Source organism: Penicillium argentinense (assembly GCF_028826775.1).
Source record: "Penicillium argentinense strain IBT 30761 chromosome Unknown utg000005l_segment0_segment0, whole genome shotgun sequence".
In the NCBI taxonomy this organism is placed as follows: Eukaryota; Fungi; Ascomycota; class Eurotiomycetes; order Eurotiales; family Aspergillaceae; genus Penicillium; species Penicillium argentinense.
Genome location: NW_026622664.1, coordinates 3,049,495 through 3,070,851, shown reverse-complemented (window position 1 = coordinate 3,070,851; position 21,357 = coordinate 3,049,495). Strand labels below are relative to the sequence as shown.

At 50.1% G+C, this 21,357-nt stretch overlaps 8 protein-coding genes across 8 annotated transcripts; 4 read left to right on the top strand and 4 right to left on the bottom strand.

The window, feature by feature from the left end:
• Nucleotides 1-156: 156 nt before the first annotated feature.
• N7532_005935 (SDR family NAD(P)-dependent oxidoreductase) lies at nucleotides 157-1,098 on the top strand (the record flags this gene model as incomplete). Its single annotated transcript, XM_056618429.1, has 2 exons — nucleotides 157-211; nucleotides 263-1,098. The coding sequence occupies 2 exons, from the start codon at nucleotides 157-159 to the stop codon at nucleotides 1,096-1,098; spliced, it is 891 nt and encodes a 296-aa protein (XP_056474588.1).
• Nucleotides 1,099-1,770: 672 nt separating this feature from the next.
• N7532_005934 (uncharacterized protein) lies at nucleotides 1,771-2,211 on the bottom strand (the record flags this gene model as incomplete). Its single annotated transcript, XM_056618428.1, has 1 exon — nucleotides 1,771-2,211. One exon carries the CDS (start codon nucleotides 2,209-2,211, stop codon nucleotides 1,771-1,773), a length of 441 nt encoding a protein of 146 aa, XP_056474587.1.
• A 5,571-nt stretch (nucleotides 2,212-7,782) lies between these two features.
• On the bottom strand, nucleotides 7,783-9,068 carry N7532_005933 (uncharacterized protein; the record flags this gene model as incomplete). Its single annotated transcript, XM_056618427.1, has 5 exons — nucleotides 7,783-8,188; nucleotides 8,250-8,392; nucleotides 8,451-8,675; nucleotides 8,738-8,842; nucleotides 8,907-9,068. The coding sequence occupies 5 exons, from the start codon at nucleotides 9,066-9,068 to the stop codon at nucleotides 7,783-7,785; spliced, it is 1,041 nt and encodes a 346-aa protein (XP_056474586.1).
• A 932-nt stretch (nucleotides 9,069-10,000) lies between these two features.
• N7532_005932 (uncharacterized protein) lies at nucleotides 10,001-11,964 on the top strand (the record flags this gene model as incomplete). The annotated part of the gene is made up of 8 exons (XM_056618426.1): nucleotides 10,001-10,129; nucleotides 10,180-10,250; nucleotides 10,303-10,326; nucleotides 10,374-10,463; nucleotides 10,514-10,596; nucleotides 10,651-11,048; nucleotides 11,100-11,429; nucleotides 11,482-11,964. 8 exons carry the CDS (start codon nucleotides 10,001-10,003, stop codon nucleotides 11,962-11,964), a joined length of 1,608 nt encoding a protein of 535 aa, XP_056474585.1.
• A 96-nt stretch (nucleotides 11,965-12,060) lies between these two features.
• N7532_005931 (uncharacterized protein) lies at nucleotides 12,061-13,940 on the bottom strand (the record flags this gene model as incomplete). The annotated part of the gene is made up of 9 exons (XM_056618425.1): nucleotides 12,061-12,273; nucleotides 12,332-12,566; nucleotides 12,620-12,685; nucleotides 12,735-12,835; nucleotides 12,888-13,151; nucleotides 13,226-13,484; nucleotides 13,538-13,597; nucleotides 13,657-13,815; nucleotides 13,879-13,940. Coding segments are annotated over 9 exons (1,419 nt in total), but the record flags the coding sequence as incomplete, so codon positions are not given.
• A 617-nt stretch (nucleotides 13,941-14,557) lies between these two features.
• On the bottom strand, nucleotides 14,558-15,979 carry N7532_005930 (M20 family metallopeptidase; the record flags this gene model as incomplete). The annotated part of the gene is made up of 4 exons (XM_056618424.1): nucleotides 14,558-14,772; nucleotides 14,827-14,966; nucleotides 15,022-15,830; nucleotides 15,887-15,979. The coding sequence occupies 4 exons, from the start codon at nucleotides 15,977-15,979 to the stop codon at nucleotides 14,558-14,560; spliced, it is 1,257 nt and encodes a 418-aa protein (XP_056474583.1).
• A 477-nt stretch (nucleotides 15,980-16,456) lies between these two features.
• N7532_005929 (uncharacterized protein) lies at nucleotides 16,457-18,440 on the top strand (the record flags this gene model as incomplete). The annotated part of the gene is made up of 3 exons (XM_056618423.1): nucleotides 16,457-16,490; nucleotides 16,562-17,919; nucleotides 17,985-18,440. 3 exons carry the CDS (start codon nucleotides 16,457-16,459, stop codon nucleotides 18,438-18,440), a joined length of 1,848 nt encoding a protein of 615 aa, XP_056474582.1.
• An 880-nt stretch (nucleotides 18,441-19,320) lies between these two features.
• On the top strand, nucleotides 19,321-21,072 carry N7532_005928 (glycosyl hydrolase family 79 C-terminal domain-containing protein; the record flags this gene model as incomplete). The annotated part of the gene is made up of 5 exons (XM_056618422.1): nucleotides 19,321-19,583; nucleotides 19,652-20,156; nucleotides 20,260-20,505; nucleotides 20,558-20,791; nucleotides 20,824-21,072. The coding sequence occupies 5 exons, from the start codon at nucleotides 19,321-19,323 to the stop codon at nucleotides 21,070-21,072; spliced, it is 1,497 nt and encodes a 498-aa protein (XP_056474581.1).
• Nucleotides 21,073-21,357: the final 285 nt, after the last annotated feature.

The following is a 21,357-nucleotide window of genomic DNA, read 5'->3' as shown; positions in this document are numbered from 1 at the left end:
CACGGGCAATTTGGGCCCGCGTGGAGCAACTCGGCGATCGGCTAAATTATGGACACCAGAACCTACAAAGCAGACCAGGACCCTTTTTGCTCTTCTCGATTCTTCATTCTCTCCAACTTTCACTTCAATCTCTCACACACCCCTTAATCCCTCACAATGGCAAACCGCGTATTGGAAGGCAAGCTGGGTATCGTCACCGGCGGATCGCGGGGTACTTCACCATCTCCAACTCCCCACTCGGAGCTCCACTAACACACCCCAGGAATCGGTGAAGCCATCGCGCGCAACCTCGCCTCTAAGGGCGTCTCGCTCCTTCTGAACTTCACATCCGAGTCCTCGCGGGCTCCCACCGAGCGAATCTGCGCCGAACTCGCCGCTCAACACGGCGTCCGCTGCGAAAGCGTCCAAGCCGACCTGGGCAATCCCGAAGAAGCGACCGCTGCAATCCTCGGCGCAGCCCAGAAGCATTTCACTAAGGGTGGCAAGCTGCAGATCGACATCCTGATCAACAATGCCGGTGTCTCGGCCGATCGCGATCTGAACGATGCGCAGCGCGGCCCCATCAACGCCGACCACTTCAACTGGCACTATACCATCAACGTGCTGGCCCCGCTACTGCTAACTCAAGCCGTCGCGCCGTTCCTGCCGACGGACCGCAGTGGTCGGATCGTGAATATTTCCAGTGTCTCTGCATCCATGGGTTTCGTGGGCCAGTCGATGTATGGTGGGACCAAGGCTGCGCTGGAGGCGATGACGCGGACCTGGGCACGGGAGCTGGCGGATCGCGCGACTGTCAATGCGGTGAACCCCGGCCCTGTTATTGGAGACATGTATTTCAAGGCTGGGGAGGAGTTCTGGAGGGATATTCAGGGTTATATGGATAATACGCCTATGACGAAGTTGGACGAGAGTGATGAGTCGACGATGTCGAGGTTGACGGCTGAGCAGACCAGGTTGATTAAGGAGAAGATGGGTGGCAGGAGACCGGCTTTTACCAGTGAGATTGCCGGTGTTGTTTGTATGTTGTGTACGCCTGATGGTGTGTGGAGTACTGGCAGTGTTGTCTGTGCCAATGGTGGTATGCGGATGGGCATGTAGGGAGGGTTGGATTCAATCACATAAACTGCAGCTTATGATCGTTCATGATTGAGTTGTTCAATAATTCATTGTATTGGCGTAGCATAAAGCAGTCTTGTGCGGCAACGTTGAATTCAGAGAGGGCGATAACACTGACCAAGTGTGTGGTGGGACGATGGAGGGGCAGGCTCTGAAGTAAGATCAGGCAACGTCGAGAATACCATGCATAGAGGAGTAATAGTCAGGTGACATCGAGAAAGCAAAGAGCCGAATCTTTGTTTTGGGGGGGAGGGGGGGAACATAAAAGGTTGGGGTACTTTTGCATCGGTCTGCAGCCCGAAGAAATTAGATATGCCATAAGGCTGTGGCGTGATATATTCAATGACGAGGTGGCTGCATAACATTGAAACATCAAGTATAGCTTTTCTGTCAATCCAGAATGAGCCACCACTCAATAGAATCGGCATTGAAATATATTTGTGCCAATATTACATCCATGGATTCCTACTGTAGGAAAGAAACAAATAATTGGTCGAGTATATTCAAGGTATGACCAGAACTTCAAACAAGCCTATTTAAATACAAGCCAATCTAGCCAAGATCGACAGTCATTAATATATCCAGGTCCAACTCAAGCCTTATCTACCAGTCATAGCAAGAGCGTCCCACATCATGATTCATGGCACTCATAATCTAAGGCAGAGTAGCAGGGGAGTAAGCCTGATCAGGCTTGACAACCTTGCCACCATCGAGCTGCTTATCAGTGTAAGCAGGCCAGACAATCTGGCGAGCCTTGTTGTTGACAACCGAGAGGGTGGTGAAGCCAGCGTCCGGGCCGAACTGGCCACTCCAGCCGGAGGTGATGGTGTAAGGGCCGCAGGTGGAGGGGCCACCGTTGGCCTCGGAGGCGTGGGCGCCCTTGACGACGTAGGTGCAGGACTGGGCGGCGGCGGTGCCGACCTGGACGCCGAAGGTCCAGGTGCACGAGGTGTCGTCCTTGGTGCAGACACGCTTCATGTTGCGGATGGTCCATTGGGGGCTGGCGGCCATCATGTCCTTGCTGGTCTCGGCCGGGGCGGCCAGGACGGCCGAGGCGGCGACGAGGGTGGACAGGAGGACTTGGGTGATTTGCATGGTTGCGGTTGTTTGGTTTAGAGGAGAGTTGAGGAGTAGAGGAGTTGGAGAAGGTAGTTGATGATGGATGGAAATGGCGGATGGATTAGGAAGTATTTATGTGTTTTTTTGTAACGTCCTCTGCCGGGTTCCTTGGTTATGATGTTATGGAGTATCCCATGGTGCTGGAGCCTGGAAAATGAGATCAATCATGCTGAGTCTCTGCTGTTTTCCTGTAAATAGAACCGACTAAAATTTAGTGCATGTAACAGTGTCTGGAGAAGACGTGGGCCGTAGCGCAGCATGTGCTGGTTAGCGATGTCTTGGGCAAGCCAGTGAGACACTCCATCCTGCTCGAGCCTTAGTACCTGAACCAGGCAGGTACCTTTAGGGCAGAGTAAGAGGAAGGTGATGGAAAGTCTGCACAAAGTAAGACACCTGCGAGACCCACCCAATCACGGCGTGGCTGCTGCGGATTTGCACCCCGCATCTCCCAGCAAGTCCCTGCAGATTTGCCACGGGCATCCTCAGCCCGGCATACAGGGCTTCTCGCTCTGCACTCGAGCCGATGGGTTCACCCACGGAGCTCTGCTCGCAGTCCTCATGACTCGGAGCCCTTCGTTTACTTATGCGGCAGGCTGCTAGCGTGCTCCCAACGCGACGAGAGTCTTGTTCGTCTTCCCTTCGCCGCGCCGAGAAAGGCAATTGACATCATACTAACGTATTCGTATATTACCAGGCACGCACTTCATCTGAAGAGCCCCAGAGTGGAATTGTCGGATCGTCCAAGAAGGGATTCACGATGGCTGGCCATCCGGGACCCAGCGGCAGCGTCCGGGACCCACAGCATATCAGTCAATCCTGTTTTCGGCCCGGGGCATGTGGGGGGAGCTGCAGCTATTCTTTGAGGAACGAGAGAGATCGAAAGTCCGAGAAACGAGCATCTGTCCAGTGCTAGCGGCGGTGCTGCGGCCAGGAACAGTACACATGACCATGCGGTTTACTGCGGTGACCCTGACCGGCTGCAGGCTTCGTATCCTGCATCGAGGAAAGTGATCAGCGGGATGGAGTTGGAAAGAGGAGGGGTTATCCGACCACCCTTTAGCGCCATGTGTCAAATGGTCCCTGTTGGATCTGGAAAATACCTCCACTCGACGCGGCAAACTAGCCGGACGGCTTTTTCTTAGGCATGAAGTAGAAGGTTTGGTTATTTTTACTTCTGGTCAGAGCTGGGCGCTGACTTCTTTCCTATAACCGAAGACTGAGACATGGGAGTATGAGAGTGTTGTCAGCAGAAGCCACGGCAAAGGAAGAGTCTAGAAACGCCGGAAACGGAATAAGCTGCGAGAGGGATCGATTGACATTTGGCCTTCCGGCCCGGAAATTGGTCTGATGCATAATTGCATCAATTCGATCGTCCTGCATCGCACGGCTTGACTACCAGATTGAGGTGCCAATCTTGCGTTGAGCGAGCTCTGATGCAATGGAATTTTCTCATTACTTAAGATTCACATAATGATCCTCATTTTCATGTGTGTTTTCTTCATCTACGTCAGTTATCCAAGCTGTAGACACATTCCTTCAAGAAAAGTATAAAAAGCGGTGAATAAAAATAAATATTCTCTAGAGCCAAGTGGAGCCACATGAGCAGGAGACCTCGTTGACAGGCCGTGCTCTAACTGTCATAGATGCAATATTCTCACGTGAAATGGGACCGAGTTCCCCGCCGACAATTTATTCAGCAAAGTATTTAATGCAACTAAGCAGCCTCCAGGATGTCTGACAAAGACGTAATGGCATGGTGTTTTCGCCATCTGCTGCTCCGCAGGTCTGCTCCCGCACAGGCCTTGTTCCAATCCATCTGACTCAGCCAGCCTGGTGAATTCAGACTATACTCCACAAGTGTCGTCCATAAACCTCTCTCCCGAGCTGAGGAAAAGCATACAAACTGAAGAACTTCATGACTGGCTTGATTTCACTTCTTCGACGAGGTTGCACGGTCAACTTGGAGCGAGCTATCAGTGTACGGAGTAGACGGAGAATGAAGATGAAAAATCCTCATAAATGGCGTAGGAAGATGAGAAACAAATCATTTCATTGCGACTGGTATCTACTACATTCAATACCTGTTGACTAACGTAAGCGGCAAGCGAGTGGACCACCTACCCGCGATCGCGTCGCGTTCCTTGAATCTTACCAATTCAACCACCCACCATGCCACCTATTCGTGATCAATCAGTCCCTACGCGTGCCAATCAGGAGGGTAGGATCTTATTAGCAATTGACGCTATTCGAAAAGATCAATCACTCTCTCTTCGCCAAGCAGCAGGCATATACACCGTTCCTAAGACTACACTCCGTCGCCGCCTTGATGGTATTACTGAACGCGCTACCACACGCGCAAATTCTCTTAAATTGACTCAACTGGAGGAGGATTCGCTAGAGAAATGGATATTATCTATGGATAGGCGCGAGATTTCCCCTCACTATCCTCTAGTGCGATCAATGGCGAATATATTACTTGCTCAGCGTGGTGAACCATCCCCACAAAGACCGTGGGAGAGAAATGGGTACGAAACTATATTAAGCGAACACCCTCGCTTACGGGACGATTCTCACGTCGATATGATTATCGGCGAGCTGAATGCGAGGATCCTAAGGCTATTCGTCAATGGTTTGATCGCGTGGTTGATACTATTCAAACCTACGGAATTGCCAACGAAGACATCTACAATTTTGATGAGACCGGCTTCGCGATGGGCCTCACTGGCAAGGCTAAGGTAGTCACTCGCGCGGAGTATTATGGGAATCGATCAAAACTACAACCTGGTAATCGAGAATGGGTCACTGCTATTGAATCAATCAGCGCAGATGGAAGAGTGCTTCCACCGATGATTATATTTAAAGGCAAGGTCTATAATAATGGGTGGTTCGAGAACCTATTACCAGGATGGCGAATTGAAGTTAGTGATAATGGATGGACTACTGATCAAATTGGCCTACGATGGTTAGGAGACCATTTTGTACCATTAACTAATAGCACTACTGGCAAATACCGCTTGCTAGTGCTAGATGGTCATGGTAGTCATATCACTGCTGAATTTGATCATCTTTGAAGGGAAAATGATATTATTCCAATCCGCATGCCTTCGCATTCATCACATCTCTTGCAACCTCTTGATATAGGTTGTTCTTCAATTATCAAGCGAGCATATGGTCAATTCGTCCAATCATTGATGGTGATGGGAATCAATCATATTGATAAGCTTGGTTTTCTATCTGCCTATCCACAGGCGCGTGATAAGGCCTATAAGCCTACTACTATCCAAAGCGCGTTCGCAGGCGCAGGGATTGTACCATATAACCCTGAGCGAGTGATTGAAAAGCTTACTATCAGGCTTTCTACACCTACACCACCACCACCACCACCACCACCACCACCACCACCAAGCCGTGATAGTGGTAGTAGTAGTTTCGTTCCTTGCACACCTGCTAGGCCTATTGATATTCACCGGCAGGTAAGATCAATAGGGAGACTACAAAGAGAGTCACCACCTAGTCCTGCTAAGCAAGCGCTTACGCAGCTCGCTAGGGGATTTGAAGTTGGCCTACATCACGTTGCTTTACTAGAGGCCGAGATTCATCAATTACGCCGTGCGAACGCCTGGTTATCAAAAAAGACACATATATCTGGTAAAAATCAGCACAGGGAAAAGGGCTGTTCTATTGAAGAGTGGCAGGATGAGATGGCAGAGGCACAATTAATGATGGAAGCGAATAATGCTACTGGACAAGCGCCGGCGGTTGCCACTAGTTCGACCAATCAGAGGGCACCACGGCGCTGTGGAAGGTGTCGGAAGCCAGGGCATTATAGATCAAATTGTAAGGATTAATTTCATATAGCTATCAATGGGAAATTGGCGTTGGTTGTTGAATAATAGTAAGTTATATTGATCAGTATGTCGGTAGGCGGTCCACTCGCTTGCCTGGTCCACTCGCTTGCCGCTTACGTTAGTGTAGTACCAACCTTTGAGCAAAGCCATGTACTATTCGTGATGATGGTGGTACTATCGCATGGCCACCTGACTCGGAAAAAACCCTAACTAGCAACTATTTTGGGACGTAACCGTAAACTGGGGTGCAGATTAGTGACCTGGTACGACATACGAGTACATAGTAAAGCAGGTAGGTAAATAGACGAAGAATTTGAGACCTGCATTTTTTGAGCGTGTCACTGGCTGGTCTGCCACGGTGTAATCCTCTACTCGCCAGTCAGAGGCGAGGCTTTGCGTCTATTCCTGCCTGAGGCTGCAGCTCAGCGTCGTGGTATGTCTTTCCTCATCTTCTCCTGTTCATCCTTTTACCACCTCATTCATCTTCCATATATCCACCATAGCACCAAGGTAGCTCTCGTACCATCGACTGGGTTATGCTTGTAATATAATGATGCCTTTTCAGATATTTCGAGCTTTTGGGCGAAAGCAGAGATGTGTTTGAAGTTAAAGTTGGCATCTGGGTAGGATCCTGGATAGCGCCAGGCGCCTGTGTGCAATGATACTGGTCGCATCTTTTTTGTATTACGTTGTCCTTGAACTTTCTTGTCATATAACAACAAGGCATCGATTTTATCTGTGGGTGCGTCAAGCTAATCGGGGATTCACTTGCAGGATTCAGATTCAAGTCGCATCGCTGGAGATTGTGGCACCAGGTGGTCAAGGAACATTGCGCTACCATTCTGAGTCCAGCGAAGGGAGGAGCAAAAGCCCTTTCCGGGAGAAGCAAGCCCAGTGGATGTAGGGTTTTTGGGGGGGGGGGTTCTCCTTGGCCCAGGCTTGCTTGGAGAGTCGATGAAGACAAACAGGAAACGCTTGCATTATTTTATTCCTCGGACTCCAAAACTCTATGATGATTTTGAAAGTATCGTTCGACGACAGTGAATTCAACAAAACATCAGCGACAAATTGACGATCTTAATTCTCGAATGGTCAAATAAACCAGCATTGAACACTCCCGAACCTATCCACCACGAACTCGATAAACTCACGAACACCCGCCAACGTGTTTCACAGGAAGCTACAACAGGAATAATAAAGACCCACAAGTTTTGGGGGCGGAAGGGGCCGCGCAAAGCTAAAACCCCAAGATCAAGTTAGCACAGCGAACTAAATCAATCTGGGCAGGTGGTCGAGAGATCCAAGCCATTTCGCCCCCTCCCGAATCCTTCACTCCACTTGCCAAGCGTCGCAGAATGTCTTGCGGGATTTTCCCGCAGATCGGGATGGTGGCGGTCATTGGTTGGTTGTTCCGGGTCGAGATTAGATCAGATTGCGCTGCACATAACTTTTCGTTTTGGGTTGCCGTGAACGGACCGTATGATCGCGTCATTTCCATAGCGGGTCTTATTACTATGTAGTGGATCATGATTCTATTTGGGATCTTTGTGATGAGGTTGATGCGCGTTACTTTATATCTTGAGGTATGCTATGTACAACAATCAGAGTCTAGAGAAGAAAGAGATAGAGGAACTGAAGAACAAGAAATTAATTTGTATTAACATTTCACCACTTTTTAAAAAGTAACAAAATATGGGTATCACCCACTCAATCGTTCTGGCGATCCTTTCCCATCAGTGGACCAGGGATGGGTCTCGATGATTTGCGCCCGACTCGACTGACTATCAACCTCCCAATCCTGCGTAACAAGAATCTGATCGCGCATAGACAGCGGGAAGTCGTGACCGCGTTGACTGCGTCCTTGCGTCTGCGACCGGCTGTACTTGTAGTTCCAACTAGTGGGATCGTCCACGCCCTCGATCTTGAGTCCATTTGTTCGCATCCACGAGAGGAAGGGCTTGAGTTGGCCCCAGCATGCAGTTACGATGCTTAGACATTGGATTATGACTTCAATGACAGTGAGGTCACAGAGGCCGTAGGTTGGGTCTGCGGATTCGGTGCTGCGTCTTATGAGAGAGAGTTGGCCGATGGTTGCTGCTGTGACACTGGTATTTATGTTAGTACTGGTTGTACAGTGTGGGAGACGAGTAAAGTTTAGAAACGTACAGGAGTCTCGGCATGAAGATGCCTGCGAAGATCATTCGTCTTTTCACGGATGTTTGGATACTGTATATCAGGATCATGGCTTGGGAGAAAATGATCAGGTCGGTGACGATGTTGGAGCCGGAGACGAAAAAGCGCCAGGCCATCTGTCGAGTCGGGAATTTATTAATACAGTTCAAACAAAGTATGGTCGGATCCAAATACCTCGTTGAAGCATTTTCCATTCCAAAAGTCCCAAGTCCGTGGCGCAGAACATTGGAATGCTGTTCCGAAGAAGGTGACGAGAGCCCAGGCACAGATCATCCCCTCGACGATCCGGGCATACAGACGATCTTTCGAGGTTGGCGTCAGACTGCGGATGAAAACGGCCAGCGATAGTTTGGAGAGGGTGAGGCTGATCAGGTAGAGAAGCGAGCCTGCGTAGAGATACTAGATATGAGGATGAGCGTGTGATCAAAAATAAATCTCGTTGAAAGAAATCGAGTACACACCTTCATCACCTGGTCAAACTCCGACGGGGACACATCACGAAAGTGCTTGCCATAGCCAGAGGCTACTGCCATGGAAATGATTATGCTCTGCACAATACAAAACACCTAACCTCGATATCAGTCAGCTTCGATCTGATAACAACTTGAAGCACAGTGGGAAGGATCATACCAGCGATGCCACCATTAAAATATCATCCACTGTCAACTTATGGAACAAATTGAACTTCGTCCCGAGTCGAGCAGAAACACTCAGAATGACCACGACCAGCAGAACCCATGTCGTCACATTGACCTCGGGGTCTTTGGATTCGGTCTTGAATCTTGTGCCCATCGATGCGAGTGGCGAGGAATTGAAGCAAACAGCCAGAATTGAGACGGCAGCATGCACCGCAGTCGTGATCGGTCGGTCTCCCTTATACTAACCCGATCTCGTGCGACGGCATGGGGTCCAGCTGCAGGGGCCGTGTCGTCCTCAGTCAATCCGAAAGCCCAGACAAACTGTGCGCCGCCCAGGAGGGTCATCTCCCGGGGTAGGATTTCGGACGTCGGCCGATTAATCTACGTCCGCCCCTCCAAGATTCCGACCTCGTTTCATGCTGAGTGTGCCTTATAGCAGCCCTTCCCCTGTATTCGCTAATATCTGCCTTGTTTCCAGCTGGTTTGCACATATTCAGAATACGATAGCCTTGCCTTTTCTCGAAGGCCAGAAAATGACCAAAGAATCCGTGGGGTAGGGCATCGGTAGCGTGCAGAGCCTTCCCTGCGAGCGGCTTGTGTAGGTGCAGGTGCGACGGGGTCGAAGGATGCGGCCCCTGGTTCAGTCGGCGGGCGGGAGCTTAACCGAACAGCAACCGCAGTACTTTCGGCCACCCAAACATCCTCCCTCGCCCACTAACAAGCACGCATTACCTTAGAGCAATATCTGCTCAGCTCACGGCCCACCCGTCCATATGAATTCCCAACAGTCATTGGCCCCCGCCAAGCCTCGCCCAGGTGCGTCTTGTATAGGATCGACATGGCCATCGCGCCTTGTGGGCCGCAGAGACGGCCATCAGACCATCCTGGCGAAGCCTTGAACATGCAGGACCAAATGCATTAGTCCTTCGCATGGAATTTTCGTTACATCTGGTAAGAGGGGTGATATCGGGTCCGCTTTTCCGCATTCCATTCCCCTCTGCCTTGCACGCTTTTTTCTTTTTTTAACCCGGCCCTTCTGTCTTTCTCCCTTGGTTCATCCCACACCACCCCAACACCGGACTCGAAATGGTGGCGTACGAGTTGAAGAACAAGGCATCGGTCACGACGCAGGGCGAGCACCCGGCCGATGCGTACTCGGCGGCCGATCGAGATAATCGACAGCTGCAGAGGCTGGGGAAGAAGCCCGTTCTTAAGGTATGCGACCACGGGGATCATGCGGAGCCGATCGCTTACATTCCTCGCAGCGAAACTTCGGGATTCTCTCGATTTTGGGGTTTAGCTGTACGATTCTGGGGACGTGGGAGGGTCTTCTGGGGTGAGTTTTCTGAGGATCAGCTTTGTGATCGCAATAGTTAACAGACTCACAGTACTTTCGTGAACCCATTGCAAAAGTTTGTGTCCTCGCCCTGTCGCCGCGAATAATTCTAAATGATAACAGTGGTGGATCTGGAGGAGCAGTCTATGCGTTTATCTTTGCTTGGGTAGGCACTGCCTGCACCTTCGTTGTGCTGGGAGAGCTGGGATCGATGTATGTTGCGAACCTTGGTTCATCGAGACCGGTCTAATTTATCAAAACAGGGCGCCTACATCTGGAGGACAATACCACTGGTGTGCCATGCTGGCGCCGATCAAGCAGCAAAAGTTCCTCAGTTATATAACAGGTAAATCGACATTTTCTACATGTACGAGACACCTAGCTGACCGGTTACACACAGGCTGGATGGCCGTAATGGGCTGGCAGACAGCTTTCGCTTCTGCGTCTTATCTATGCGGGACAGAGATTCAAGGCACCGCAATCCTCGCCCACAAATATTACAACGCTGAAGCCTGGCACGGCACCTTGATCGTCTGGGCCGCACTGGTCGTCTCGCTCCTCGCAAACCTGATCGGTGGGAAATTCCTACCTCGCCTGGAGGCAGTCATTCTCGTCATTCACATCATCGGGTTCTTTGGAATTCTCATCCCCTTGACGTATATGTCAGAGCACAAGAACACAGATGAGGTCTTTCTGCAATTCTTGAACAGTGGCGAGTTCCCTACTCAAGGACTCTCCTGGTTCGTTGGTATGACTAGCTGCGCGTTCGCATTTGCTGGAGGTGATGCTGCGGTTCACGTATGCCTCGACCCTTTCCTACGGATAAAGTCCTCCTCTAACAAGAAATAGATGGCCGAAGAAGTCAACAATGCGACAATGGTCATTCCCCGTGCCCTTCTAATGAGCGTTGGAATTAACGGCTGTCTCGGTTTCGGCATGCTAATTGGTATGCTCTTCTGTCTCGGCAATATGGACGACGCCCTAAACACGCCGACCGGATACCCTTTCATCGAAGTCTTCTATCAGGGAACTGGCTCAATGAGCGGATCGCTGACAATGTGTTCGATCATTTTGATCATCGCCGTCTGCTCGGTTGTGGGACTATTGGCAGCTACTTCGCGACAATTCTGGTCATTCGCACGAGATAGGGGTGTCCCGGGTTGGCGGATGTGGAGTCGGGTATGTCCCTTGTACTTTGAAATTGAGACTGACAAGCTAACCGATATTCCAGGTCTCACCCTCGAATCAATTGCCAATGTACTCAGTCCTCCTCACCACGACAATCAGCTGGCTCCTCGCACTCATCAACATCGGCTCATCGGTCGCGTTGAACGATATCCTCTCAATGGCCGTGTCTGGATTATACTCTTCTTACCTAATTGTCACGATTCTTCTGCTCGTCCGTCGAGTCAAGGGTGACGTCGCCCGCTATAATGATGACGAAGATGAAATCATCAACCTCCCCGGAAAGAAATTGGTCTGGGGCCCGTTTCACGTACCCGGCATTTGGGGTATCGCGGTTAATTCCTTTGCGGTGATATATATTATTATTGTGATTTTCTTCAGTTTCTGGCCCACGGCTATGAATCCCTCGGTGACGGATATGAACTATAGTGTTGTGGGTTGGGGTGGAGTCCTCTTCCTCGCTACGCTGTATTATGTTGTTCGGGCTCGTCATATTTATACGGGGCCTGTTGTTGAGGTTTCTCTGTGAGATGTATAGAATAGAATTCCAAGCAATGTATTTGTTGCGATTAAGCAGCCATGTGATGATGTAACTTTCGCTCGGGGTTCAGCATCTAGATCTGCACTAGTAGACATATCTGAACTTATCATTCTTCAGGTCTGTAGAGTCGGATAGCTCTCTCGGACCCGTAACTCCTTGTTTCTCCTGAGACTCGTCGGGCTCAGAAACTCCCTCCTTCCTATCTCTTCGCATATTCTCCCACCGAAGATAATACAGCAGAGCCGCGCTATCAGCGACATTGATCGCCAAGCAGATGATAATGGCCAGGAACCCACTCTGCGAAATAATTAGAGCTGATCAAATATTTCCCCCCCTTTTTTTTGTTTGGACGTACCTGGTACTTAGGAGCTTCACTCTCAAAGAAAAGCTGTGGACCGATAATATTACCCACGCAGTATAGAATGAAAAACACTGCACTGACAGTTGCCTTCTTGGTGAAACCACCCACATTAGAGCTAATTATAGCGATAGCGATCGGCATCGCAGCTGAGTAGACGCCCATGAGGATAAGGCCGGCGTAGCGGGCTCCGGTGGATTTGCAGACGTAGACGAGGACACTTCCCACGATACTGCACCCAACTCAGTAAGTTTCAATGGCCCAAGCAGATGCGGGGTTTCGTACCTGATTATGTTCATGCCAATCATCACCAAGCATCGGCTATTCTTGAACTTGGATGAGAGTGCTCCGCTGCCTTGGTCAGTATCGCTTCGTTTATAATTCTGTCAGGTCCACTCACGCGCTCAAGACGAAGAGAAAGACAATGAAGCCACCAGGAAGTCCCAGGAGCAATGTATGGCGGGTGTCGAATCCGAAACCCTTCAAAACTAGGCCATTGAACTTTTGAAGTCAACTCTGATGCCTTGCAATTACTTTATGGGAGTCCACTCACAGTTGTATACCCCCCATTTGGAATATTAGCCGTCAAAACCAGAATCGCCAACAACAAAGTCTTCGGATCACGGAAAACCTCCATAATCTGACTCCGATCAAGATGCGTATTCTTAAATCCAGTGTTATTCGCCTTTAATCGCTCGGTCGCGATCATTCTTTCCTCCTCGGTCAGGAATTTCGCGTTAGTCGGGGAATCGGGGAGGTGGAAGAGCATGAGGATACCCCAGAGAAAGGTCAGGATTCCGAAGATGATGAATAGCCACTGCCACATGATAAACCATGAGAGTCATGCCCAAAAACAGGGGCAGGTACGATTTGGGACCGGTAAATACTTACCTGCCACGCCCCGAGTTTACTCCTGATACCAAGAATCCCGACAGCGATCGAGTTCCCGAGAATGAGAGAAAGTGAGTTGCCGCAGAACCAAATACCCGCGCGTAGTGGTTGCTCTGAGGTGCGGTACCACAACGATGTGATGAGGGTGAAGCCTGGGGATAGGCTTGCTTCGGTGCAGCCGAGGAAGAAGCGGGTGACCATCAACGTTGCGAAGTTGGTGGTTGCAGCGTGGCAGGCGAGGATGATGGCCCAGAGGATGCTGCAGGTGGGAATGTCAGAGATTGATTAAGGTTGATGGGAGAGCTGACTCACAAGTTGATGGCGAGGTATTTTCCCAAAGGAAACTTGACCATCAGAAGGGAGGCTGGGTAGCTATTTCGTTGTCGTTTGTTAGTTCAGCTTTGGGGAGAATTTGTCTCCCAGGGACTCACGAGAAGAATAAGTAGCCGAAGTAGAATATCCCTGAGGACCAACTGTATTGATTCCCTGTCAAGTGGAGGTCTTGCAGAAGGCCCATTAACGAGGTGTAGTTGAGGGTTTGTTTGTCCAGGAAGGCCATCATGTAGGCGACCACCATGATGGGCAAGACGCTGCGATAAATCAGAGTTTGAAATTGCTGGGTGTTGAATCTTTCTTTCTTTTTCAACACTCACGTCAAGTCGATCTTTCTGACGAGCTTCTTCTCCGCCAGGGGGAGAACTCGAATGAAGGCTGCAACTGCTCAACTGTCCCATTGTCGAAACATTGCTCGTCCATCGCTATATTGCTTTCTTGGATTTCCTTTTTTGTTGTTTGATCGGTCATTATGCAGGAGGATATGGATTCGGGTATTGACAGAAAAAATGATTCAGAGTTTATTTACAGTCCGGAGCTCGTGAAGTCACCTTATATATCCCGTGTTTGTAGGTCGATGTCTCTTCGTAGCCACACTTATCGCGCGTAGGCGAAAGCGAAAGCAAGACAGCGTCAACGCAACGATAAAGCTATCCCCGCATTCTCGAATACCTGATAAAGGCAGCCACAGTGGGCCACCCCCGGGACCATCCTCCTTAAGCAGGATTGGTTGTGTCGGCAAGCTAGTCGAGGCTTGGCAGTGCTCAAGTCGTAGCGAGGGGGCAAATGTTCAAACAGCAAAAGGAAAAGGGCCCAAGCAAAGCATTTCGGTCTTCCTCATTGGAAGCTGATGAGATTTAGGTTAAATTTCCCCAGATAATAGGAGCGGGGAAATGTTATAGGTTACCCATCCATGGATTACCCTACATGAGCACTCCACCCGAATCTTGTACCCGAGACCAATAGTCGAGAACACAATATCATTTCTATGCTTGCCTATCACTCGCGTTGGAAATCCTTCCTAACTGCCTCGGCAAACTTGTCGTCCACTAGGATCTGACAGGCAACGACTGCCATTCCCGCGGCACAGGCAATTCCTCTCTCAAACGCCTCGGGTGATCCAGCTCCATTGGTAAATTGGGGAGTGTGGTTGACGCCCTCGGCTGGGATACAGAAGATACCGTGGAATCCAGGCACAACGTATGAAACATTGCCTATATTAACGTCAGCAGTGCTCGTAGCTCAATCATTCGGCAATAGAAACGAACCCATATCAGTGGATGCTCCGGCTAATGGACCCTTTTTCTCAGAGTTATCGAGCAGGGTATGATGGCCCATGGCGCGCATAGCCGTGACATAGCTCTCACAAATCGGGAGATTGGTTTTGAGATCCGCGTATGAGATACCCCTAGCAATAATTGTTAGTAGTACTCCGATAAGATCCCTGGACAAGTACTCCTTACCAGTCAAACTCGACTTTGCAGCCAGTAGCCATCGCAGCTGCTTCGAAGCACTTGATGACCTTCTCGGTCAATGGCTTCAGAGTCTTGATGGTAGGAGATCGAATATAATAGTCCACAGTGGCGGACATAGGAATCACGTTTGGCCGATCACCTCCATTGACAATTACCCCGTGAATCTTCTGCGTGGGCAGGATTTGCTGCCGAAGCATCGATATATTCACATAGGCCGAAACCACCGCATCAAGTGCATTAATGCCCTCCCACGGAGCAGCGGCTGCGTGGGCTGGCTTGCCGGTGAAAGTAACCTTGACTTTATCATTTGCTAAGAACCCCCCTTCAACCACTGTCGCCATGCTCAGCAGATCTGGGCTTCCTGGTGCCATGGGAACCGGGTGGACCATCAAACACGCATCGATATCTTTATAGGCGCCCGCATTGATGAGTTTCACCTTGCCGCCGCCCGACTCTTCGGCTGGAGTTCCGAGCAATCGGACTGTGAAACCTGATACCGAATGCGACTCTGCTTGGACTTTCATTGCTTCACACGTAGCGAGAAAAGCTGCGATTGAGCTCGTGGCGATCAGATTGTGTCCGCAGGCATGGCCAATGCCCGGAAGAGCATCGTATTCGGCATTAAACGCAATCACTCGACCCCCGCTGCCGTAGGTATACTCTATCTCGAGAGCAGTATTGATTCCATGCACCTTACGACGAACTGCATACCCATTTGACTTGAGGCTGTCAAAAAGGTCGCAGATATGATCATGGGCTTGGTACTCTTCATATGCAAGCTCAGGGTTAGACCAGATCTGGAAATACGTTAACGACCGCCAATACCATGAACTCAAATAGCACAGCCACCGACTTTATAATTGATATCTTTCAGCTGTGTATCATACCGACGAAGAACCTCCTGCACGTTATCGAGGAACGGTCGCTGGGATTCGGGGACATGCATATTTAGTTCGGGTATTGGACCAACAGGGATGCGAGATGCTCAGCGGGTGCTATCGCGGGTGCACTTCGGGCGATTATATAGGACTTTCGTATCGGCGTTGACGGTGTTCCGATCCCTTCTCCGTTCCATGGAAGTACCAGTCATTGTATCGCAAGGACTAAGTGAAGACGAGGCCGCATCGTGCTGCTTAATGCGGCTAGGCGGAGCTTGCCGACGCAGCCAATCGGCACCGCGCAGTCGGCAGATTGTTAGTGCAAGCAGTCTCCGCTCGGCAGATAAGGCCGCACCTTCCCCGGCCTCCACTTTTCCCCTCTACATCTCTCTTCAGACGAGCAACCCGGTCTCTGGCGATAGGCTCGTCGGTATTCGCATGACAAATTCCTGGACTAGTAACTGCAGGGACTCCCACTGCCCCAGTTGGGATCCCCAGGGACCAGATGGACCCGAGACGGCTGTACAAGTCGGTTTCCAGTTAATATGCACAAGCCCAGCAAGACTCGTTCTAAGACAGGTAGGGATTCACGTTTCACCGATCAAGGCCCTTGCGTCACACTCTTAAGAGAAAATAACCAACCTGCGCAGGGTGTCGAACGTGTCGCATTCGCAAGGTAAAATGTGATGAAGAGAAGCAGCTGGTCCATGGCCAGGAAGAGCCGCAATGTAAACGGTGCACGTCGGCTCGCATCCGATGCGAGTGGAAAGGCGGACCGATTCCTCGAAAACCGAAGCCTTACTCTGCATCAGGCACTGCACTTTCGACCAAGGACCGCGAAAAAGTCCAACATGGCGGTGGTGCAGGTACAGCCCTGCAGCAGTCACATATCCAATCGCCAGCCACATCGCGTAAAGCGATCTTGATGCCGGCTCAGGATATTGGAAATGCAAGCTGCGATAATCGGGTCCAAGCCGCAAACTCTCTAACCCTATCTGCATTTGATCGGGATTGTCTCAAATACCTCCAAAACTCGACATTGGTCGTAATCTTAGGCAAGCATTGGCCCTGGTCTACAGTCTCCTATGCTTACCACAAAATTGGGGTCAAGGAACCTATGGTCATGAGCATGATTCTGGCGAGTACTGCACGCGAGATTCATCGATCGCGACTACATGACCAAGAGGCCTCGTCCACACCATCATCAAGCAATGAAAATTGCGAACTGGATGGCCGCACACACTACGGTCGGGCCTTGTCGAGCCTTCGCCATGCTCTGAAACAAGATGTCAAATCGCCAGAGAAGATCGAGGCCATCTTCATCACTTTGTGGCTCATGATCGACTACGAAAATCGGTTTGGTAGTGGAGCGGCCGCCATTAACATCCACATTCGTGGAATCGAGAGTCTTCTGCACAACCATATCGTACCTTTGCTTCAAGGATCCGCAGGGAGTTGCCCCAGTCACGGATCAGGGACAACTTCAACTTCGGCGATCATGCTGGGTGACGAAACTTCCATTAATCCGCCTGTTGATATACGTCCCGCCCCGTCAGACGAAATAAGTGCCGAAAAGAGTTCCAGCTTTCCTGCAGTCTCAAGTCCTCTAGATGGACTTCGCTGTACATCGGTTCCTCTCTTCCTTCTGTGGACCTTATACTTCTTCACACCCGCAGCGCTCTTCTTTGGACCGGCGACCACTAAACTGGATACCGATATTTACCAGTTTTTCCTGGGGGCGGAAACCGATAGTCCGGCGCGACTCACGTTGTCGGAACTATACCGAATAAGCAGGCAGTCCCCTGCAAGATTCTGGGGCGAAAAATATCCCATGTCGGCCCAATTGGATGACATGGAGAATCTTCCCGGGCTCACTCTGTATCACCGAAGCCATGTTGCACAGTTCAAGATCACGGAATTGTTCAAGCAAGGGGTTGGAGCAGGGACGACACTGGGTGAAGAAACACCTTATCAGCAAATCATCGACGAAATCAACACAATATCCATGGTAGTCCACCCTACCTCGACAGTATCAAATTGACCATATGACTTTTTCTAACACATCGGCTCCAGGAATACGATACAGTCCTCACAACCGCCCGAGCAGCGCCATCCTGCGAGGCCGTCGGCGATCGCAGAGTGATGGAAACCGTCTACTGGTCCGCCATTACATTCTACAGCACGATCGTCTTCTTCCACCTCTGCTTCCAAGATATCCTCAACAAAGCCCCCGCCACAGCAGCCCGCGTCAACCTCATCTCCCTTCACTCGGCAGTATCCCAGGTTCTCGAACTCAGCTTAAAGCTGCACCGTAGTCGACCCCGTTTAATGGTGCGAATTGCTTGGCCACTTTTCCTTGCTGGAATTGCGACGCCTGACCGGATATACCAGGATTGGGTTGCGATTCGACTACGTGAGCTCGGTCGGTATGGCCAGAACTATAGTCGGATTAGCCGGCGCTTCGATGAGATAATCCAGGGTGGTGAAGCTTATGTTTATGAGCGCGAAAATTTGGCATTGGATGTTTGAAATACTACAAAGACGGCTTGCGAGTATAGATAATGAAGAAACGATTTTATCATACAAACTTATCGAACCAGGACGCTCGATCCACTTCTCAATCACCCAGGAACCCGTATTCAGCTGAAAGCACTACAAATACGATGTCTTGTCTTGGCTGCCGACACTGCACGCAGCCACATAAGACAACAACCTACACGGCAAGTCGTCCGCGAGATGTTGGGGTATGAAGACGGAAACGTTCCGCGGAGAAAGTTTAAACTACCTTGAAATCTCTCCAGATCGTCGAGCTAGAATGAGCTCTCCACGTGGGTCGAATATTCGGCAATTTTGTGGGGTGCGTTATGGGGTACAGGACGGAGAAGCTGGAGGTCATGGCGGGATGTGGAGGTGTGTGCCTGGGGATCAATGGAGTCGACATACTACATTCTGCAGGGACCTCACCCCGTTCGTGGCAATCGGCATCTGAATGTCGGCTATAGGAGCTCTGCTCCGGTTCTGTGAGGTATATTGCGTATGCTCCAATTTTGATGAAGGCATATTTGAAGACATTTTTCGAGAAGGGCTGTGTGTGGTTCTCCACAAGTGATGATCGCAATGAAAACACTTTCTTCATAAGTATCCAGTCATCAATTAATTTCTGATGACTTCATATCAGGCAACTGCAAAAATGACAGAATTATTGAAGTGGACATGGAATTCCCTGCAAGGGACGACCCAAGGATACCTGAATCTAAGCCAAGAAGGCCTACACTTTTTGGGGCTTGGATTCAAAGACCGATGATGTTTAGTAGCCGGCTGGAAAGATATAAATAGAGCTGTTTTGGACGTTTCTACCACCGTGACCACGAAGAACAGGACCCCAAGTTACTCTCAAGTTTCAATCAACATGCTGTCTTTCCTCCCCTGGATAGGAGTGGTCTTACTCCTTGGACGCAGCAACGGTCAACCCCATCCGATAGCCATACCATCACCCAAGGCAAATACGGCAGTAGTCCCCAAAGATTTTCATTCATTTTCTATTGAATTTGCCTTTTTCCCGGATTATGCTGGAAACAAATCGCACCCTAACAGGTTTACCAAGAACCTGCTGCAGAACTTCAAGGATATCACCGGGGTATATCCACTTGTCCGAGTCGGAGGAACTTCCCAGTACTGCGCCACCATCAAGATGCAAAGTCAAAAAGAGAATGCTTTACTCACTGACTTTCTTTAAACAGGGATCATTCCGACTATTTCCCTGACCAAGAAGAAAACATCAAACTCATCTACGAGCACCCAGATGACGACCAACCCATCCAAATCAACTACGGACCCACCTTCTTCGAGTCCTACCACACCCTCGGCCCAATCAAGTTTCTACATGGGCTGAACATGAACCAGAATCGATCGATGGAACAGCTCCAAGATGCTGCCGCGGAAGCATGCACGGCAATCGGACCGCAGCTGCACCTGTTCGAGTTGGGCAATGAATGGAACTTTGTTCCGGGCGAGTATAGAGCTGGTAATTATTCGATGCTGGATTATGCACAAGAATGGAATCATAAGTCTTCTATCGTCAAGGCGGCGGTGCAGAATGCTTGCCCGGGTCCGTTCCCGGGGTTTATGGCGCCGAGCTTTGTGCTGTTGACTTTTGTGGATACGAAAGGGTGGACTGCTGAGGGGCTCTATCATCTGGGATATGATCAGAAAAATTTGACAAAGGAGCTCTCATTTCACAAGCAAGTCATTTGCAGTGTTCGTCGGAAGTTAATAGCTAACCATTTTATCTGACAGTTACATGGGCGTCAACTATGATCCTGCAAGCAATGGCACATTCAACCTTCAGAGTAAGACCTCTCACAATTGCGTACGAGACACAGCACTAACACAACCAGAGAACCTCATGAACCACACTAAGATCGTGGAGAACCTATCCTACCAAATCAAGCGCTCCGAGAACCTCGCATACCTGGGCCACCCCTTCACCCTCGGCGAAATGAACTCGATCGCGGGACAAGGCCGCACCGGCGAGACAAACGTTTTCGGTGATGCACTATGGATGGTCGATTTTTCCCTCTGGGCCGCGGCACATGTAAGGAACCCTTACTACACCCCGTACGGACATGGATACTAACGACCGACAGAACATCAAACGCCTACACCTGCATCAGGGTCTCAACTACCGCTACGCATCATGGCAGCCTATCTTAAGCAAAGGCGAGGCTCCGGCCACCAAGCCTCCCTATTACGGACAAGTCATGGTTGCCGCGGCACTGGGCGATTCGGAGCATGTTCGAGTGATGAATATCCCCCTGAAGGAGGATACAGAGGCCGCGTATGCGATTTATGATGCAGAAAGTCCCGGAAAGATTGTGGCTGTGAATCTGCAAGCGTTCAATGCTAGCTCTAGGGGTCGTCCTTGCAAGGAGTATCGGTTCAAGGTTCCGGTCACCATCGTCATATCAGGGTTGAGCGCTTAATTGCACCGGGCAGCGATTCGACAACGAATGTTACATTTGGAGGTGTCTCTTATGATTATGAACTGAAGCATGGGAAGCCGGTTACTGTGAATCATGAGAAGGAGGTCTTGGAGGTACGCGATGGAGTGGTCTCGGTTGAGATTCCGGCTTCGTCGGCTGTTTTGTTGTCATTTTCGTGAGAGGATTTGGCTATGAAATCGCAATTGCACAACTGTATTTATGTCAATTGACATTTAAGAAACTTGTGAATAAGCTCGAGTAGTTCTCGCGAAACATGGTCGCGTCAGATCTCCCTCGGTCAGGAGCCGAGATTCCTACCGTCCCCCACCTCCTCTCCGACGCTGCAGATCACCGCAGTGAATAGATCAATCCGGTATGTTCGAACACCGACAGGGCTCATTTTTCCCTATCATATCACAGGCCCTAGCAAAATTCTTGCTGCATTCGTTTGTCACTTGCCATTT